General features: G+C 38.5%; 1 protein-coding gene across 1 annotated transcript; it reads left to right on the top strand.

Annotated features, from left to right (window-relative positions):
* The first annotated feature begins 1,311 nt into the window (after nucleotides 1-1,311).
* Nucleotides 1,312-4,015, top strand: crebl2 (cAMP responsive element binding protein-like 2). The gene is made up of 3 exons (XM_041780837.1): nucleotides 1,312-1,534; nucleotides 2,017-2,214; nucleotides 3,185-4,015. Exons 1-3 carry the CDS (start codon nucleotides 1,520-1,522, stop codon nucleotides 3,332-3,334), a joined length of 363 nt encoding a protein of 120 aa, XP_041636771.1. The 5' UTR covers nucleotides 1,312-1,519; the 3' UTR covers nucleotides 3,335-4,015.
* The last annotated feature ends 1,059 nt before the right edge of the window (nucleotides 4,016-5,074 follow it).

The raw sequence follows: 5,074 nt of genomic DNA, 5'->3' as shown, positions 1-5,074 counted from the left end.
TCTCATATTGGAACTTCACCTCAGTGGATAACTTCACTCATGGTGCAAATGCGTCTCACATGAAAAACAACAACAATGCCACAAACGAGCAAAAGAATCCCAGCAGGGATCACTGTACAACAGGAATCATCCAAACAAATCTAAACAGATTTACTAAACAGAACCCTCAGATTTGAAATCACAGTGGGCATGTCTAAGATCATTCGACTCTTTACAGAGTTGAACTAACACTAATGGATCAACATGGTCTCATGACTCCAACACTGAAAACCATTTCACTCTGAATAGTTAAAACGACACTTTGGGAGTGTTTATGGAAGTGGACTCATTCTCTCACTATGTGCTACTGTGTAGTCAACAGAGGTGGAAAAAGTAAAGGAGTGTTGTACTCAAGTGAAGGTACAGTTGATTTACAAGTAACCAAAAATACTCAATTTAAGTAATTTGAGTAAATGTAGTCATTTTAGTCACCACTGGTACCAAGACATATACAGTGCTTAACAAATTTATTAGACCACCTGTCATATTTGTCTCAGAGACCATCCAGCATCATGAAGTGCTTTAATGTGGACTCTTTCATTTTTAGTGAGCTCTCCATGTTTCACCATTTTGAACAGGAATGAGGAATTTCAACTGAATTCACCCAAATTTGAGCCGACTCACTGGGCTTCTCTGAGAAGTCAGAAATGAGTGGAGCATAACACTGAACCACTAAAACTCATTTTTCTCTTCAGGAATGCAAGTAAATAACTATAATTTGACATATTAATCAAGAAATATTAATGTGCTTTACTGTTTTTTCAGTAAAGCACATTTCAGAAAATTCATGGATAACAATAATTATTCTATTTTAGCATTAAAAATATCATTTGGGTTAAAGAGCTTCTACATATGGGTGTATTAAGCATTGCAGAAACATAAAAAAACGATATTGGTAATACCAATGCTGTTACCATTTCAGGGCAGCTGTGGCATAAACCTTACTTTGGTTAGGGTTAGGGTGGTCTAATAAATTTGTTAAGCACTGTATGCATTGAGGAAAATAAACTGGCAGAAAATGTGGCAGAGAACACCACAAAAAAATCAAATTGACTTGGCTGTTATCTTCATTCAGTCAGAAGAGAATAAGTGAAGCAAACAGGTTTAAGTGCGATTAGTACAGTGAGAAGCAATGGAGGAGGAGAGAAAGGGATAGGTTGATAAAATCCTTTATAATCATTAATATTATTATTATAGTTATTATCGACCACCATACCATTAGGTGGCGTAAGTGCGTCAGTTCGTTGCTAGCCAACCCTGAGAGAGAGGGCGAAGAAGACGTCGCCCGCTTACGTCATCAGGAAAACAAACAACAGAACGCTCGTGCTCTCCGTTAGCTGTCCGTGTTTTTCCCACCAACACGGACTTACCTGCGGCTTTATTCGTCATTTTCTTTCACCTACAGTTTTATTTATCACCGAGGTATTAGCTGAGTGAAGCTAACGAGAGCTAGCTGCCTTCACGGTAGCTTTGAACCAAAATGGATGATAATAAGGTAAGAAGCTAACGGCTACATGCTAATGTTTAGTATGGATTTGACCAACGTTACTGTAGTGGCTTACACTGAATAACTGCCTCAACGGTAAACACTTGGTTTTGGTACGTTAGCGTTAATGTAAGCTGGCTGTATCAGTTAAAATTATGTTGTAGTTACTGTGTGGATGTCAATATAAAAATATAAATATTCAACCTGACTGTCGGTGTTGTGCTAAACATGTTCTGCAGATGTGATTATTCACTGCCTTATAGTGAACTCACAGAACACAGTTGTCTTTCTGGCTCAGTAAAAAGTATACATACCAACATTTAAATGTTTCTGATGCTCTTCAACAGTAAGGCAGCAGAGGTGGCATTGTACTGTGATGTGGTTTCAAAAGTTGACATTTATAGTGTAGCTATAAGTTGATTTTTACTGTAATCATATTATCGTGCAAATGCTAGTAGTGTGACAACCCTGCTGTATTGTTTGGTTGTCAGATGGTGGCTGGTAAAGTGAAGAAACCTGGGAAACGGGGACGCAAACCTGCAAAGATCGACCTGAAGGCCAAACTGGAGCGAAGCCGTCAGAGCGCGAGGGAGTGCAGAGCCAGGAAGAAGCTGAGGTACCAGTACCTGGAGGAACTGGTTTCCAGTAAGGAGAGAGCCATCTGTGCCCTGAGAGAGGAGCTGGAGATGGTAAGCAAACAATCAGGTCATATACGATTAAACTTTGCAACTGCATCTGTAGTTTCCAAAAATATTTTTAAAATGTAATGCATCTTACCACAGGAGCTTTCCATTTTGTCTTGACACATTTTACATGAGCTTTGGGCCAGAGAAGACAGTGGTGTTTCTGGATCCTGTTCACATATGGCTTCTTCTTTGCATGATCCAGCTTTAACTGTCATTTGTGGATGGTACAGCTAAATGTGCTGATGGACAGTGATTTCTGGAAGTGTTCCTTAGCCCATGAAGCGATTTCCAGTACAGAATCGTGACTGCTTTTAATGCAGCAGCCCCGAGGGCCCCCAGATCATTGATCCAAGATACAGGGAAGAGGCTGGAATTTGATTCCACAGCCAGTGCTTTGAGGACTATAACTTCTGTATATAGGCGCCTGCTCTACTGAGCTACATAGGCATTATATATCCTCTATTTTTAGACGCACAGATTGGTGAACCACTGCCCATCTTTACTTCTGGGAGACTCCGCCTCTCTTAAATGCTCTTTTTACACCCAGTCCTATTCCTGACCTGTTGCCAACTAACCTCATTAGTTGCAAATGTTCCTCTAGCTGTTTTTCATGAGTATCACCTGCTTTTCCAGCCTTTTGTTGCCCTGCCCCTATTTTTTTGAGACGTGTTGCTGCCATCAGATTTAAAATGAGCCGATATTTTTCCATGAATTGGTGAAGTGTCTGTGTTTCAGCATCTGCTATGTTGGTTATGTGCTATTGTAAATAATATGTGGGTTATGAGATTTGAAAATTATTGCATTCTGTTGACATTTTACACAGCATCCTGACTTTTTCTGGAACGGGGGTTATATTTACTTTTCTATCAGGGGTCTTCATTTGTTATTTACTCAGTGTCACAAGCAGCTGACAGTTCAAATATTGGATGCTTCTTTATCAGTTATCTCTGTTGTTTCCATGTGTTTTCTGCAGTATAAGCAGTGGTGTTCGGCAATGGATCAGGGGAAGATCCCATCAGAGATCAAAGCTCTGCTGACAGGAGACGAGCAGAAACCGCCACCAGGGGTCAGCAGCATGAAGACGTCTAAGAACAAGAACAACATCAGCAGCAGCAATGGATGAATGAATCACTGTGAAATTCAGACACATGTTTAAAGTGCTGTTGCTGACTCTGTCTGCTTCATCTACACGTAATAATAACAGGAACACTCGCAAACATTTCATTTCATACTCTGATCTCCAGTAGGAAATATTAAGATGCCTTTCAGTTAAGCTCTCTATATGTTTTCTGTTTCTGCTCCTCCTGAGGAGCTTAAATCAGTAGGATTGTGTGTATGAAGGTGTTTAAATAAGTCAACCTCCTGTTGTTGAGTTTGAAAAAGAAGAGAGGCCGGAGGATTGGGAATCAAAATGTACAGAGATGTTGAAGAGTGATGGATATATTTTTATATTTTGTATTTTATATGTCAGCTTAGAGAAGCTCCTTTTGTTTGTGAATGTTAAAGTTCAGACTTTCCTCCACATCCTCTTTGAGCTCCTGACTTCAGTTTTTCTCTGTAGAATAATCCAGTTCATACAAACAGTGGCTCATTCACAGCCTCTCTGCAAACCGTCTGTTTCTCACAGCATTATTACAAACATTTAAATGTCACTTTAAAGCTCTTAATTTTGTCTTATTTCTGTTCTGAAACTTGTGCACTTTCTTATTTTTGCACTTTGTTAATCGATTGTTGGTCGATGCTTTGCTACATATATGTCTTCAAACTCGTTTGTAAATGGAAAAATAAACATGTTTGACCACTAGACGGCGTTATCTGTTAGCTCTTTGTTTAACCATACAAAACTGTGTTTAACCGAAGAAGGGGAGCACTGTCCTTACTGTATAAATACACTCACCGACCACATTATTAGGTATACTGTTCAGCTGCTCGGCTGCTCACATGGCAGCATCCAGGGCAGTTAGGCATGTGGGCGTGGTCAAGATGATGTCATAAAGTTAAATCTGAGCATTGGAATGGGAAAGGAATAAGGCTAGTAACATCTGGAGGGAAACCCATGCTCCTTTCTGTTGCAACAGTATTTGTTTGTCTACAAAAAGTCTATCTTAAACTTGGAACATGTTTTCGCTTCCCACAAATGTGATATTTATTTTCTGTTTAGTGTTTGGAATCACAGCAACCCAGTTTTAGTTCTTTAATATCAAAAGTAACCTTTCATTCAGTGAACATCAATGCAATCACTTCTGTAATCCTTTTTTTGCTTCCCTTAATGAGTTTGTTCCACTTCTGCTAAATCTATTTACTTCTCACCCTGAGAGGCATGATATTGACGTTCCTGTGACATTTTTACCCCAGTGTGAATGTCAGAGTGTTTTAGTTTAAAAAAGTCATAACTTCACATTCACCCTTCCTAACAGCTTGTGCTCTCTTGTTTCATGGATTTTGAAGGTCCAGCGTGAGCTAAATTCCATTTTAGTCTTATTAAGTCTTTTTCATTAAAACAAAACTTAGTTTTAATCTGAGTTTTGGTATCAGCAAGTCATAGATTTGGAAAAAAATGTAGTTTACTGACATTTTTAATCAATAAAATTAACACTATTACTGCCACAAAAATGTAAAAGTTGCGGCCTGAAAAAAAAAAAAAAATTCTCATTAATCTTCTCTCAGTACCACACAGAAAAACTTTGCAATTGAACACAGAAAGTGGAAATGAAATAATAAAAACTGATGAAAAATCCCAAACTATAATTTTGGTTTGAAAAAGTATTAATAGTAGCAGTAAGGACTCTGCACAAGTTTGTCTGCAGATTTTGGCTATAAAATTCAAGAAATTACCCAATTTTGAATGTCCATGACTTTTATT

The sequence above is a fragment of the Cheilinus undulatus genome, linkage group 23 (assembly GCF_018320785.1).
Source record: "Cheilinus undulatus linkage group 23, ASM1832078v1, whole genome shotgun sequence".
NCBI lineage: Eukaryota > Metazoa > Chordata > Actinopteri > Labriformes > Labridae > Cheilinus > Cheilinus undulatus.
The sequence above is the reverse complement of the archived record's forward strand: the minus strand, read 5'-3'. Positions and strand labels throughout refer to the sequence as shown.

What these genes read in the sequence shown, in the direction of transcription:
- crebl2 (XM_041780837.1), top strand. An exon ending in TGAGAGAGGAGCTGGAGATG is followed by an intron (nt 2,215 to 3,184) that starts GTAAGCAAACAA and finishes TGTTTTCTGCAG; the next exon opens with TATAAGCAGTGGTGTTCGGC.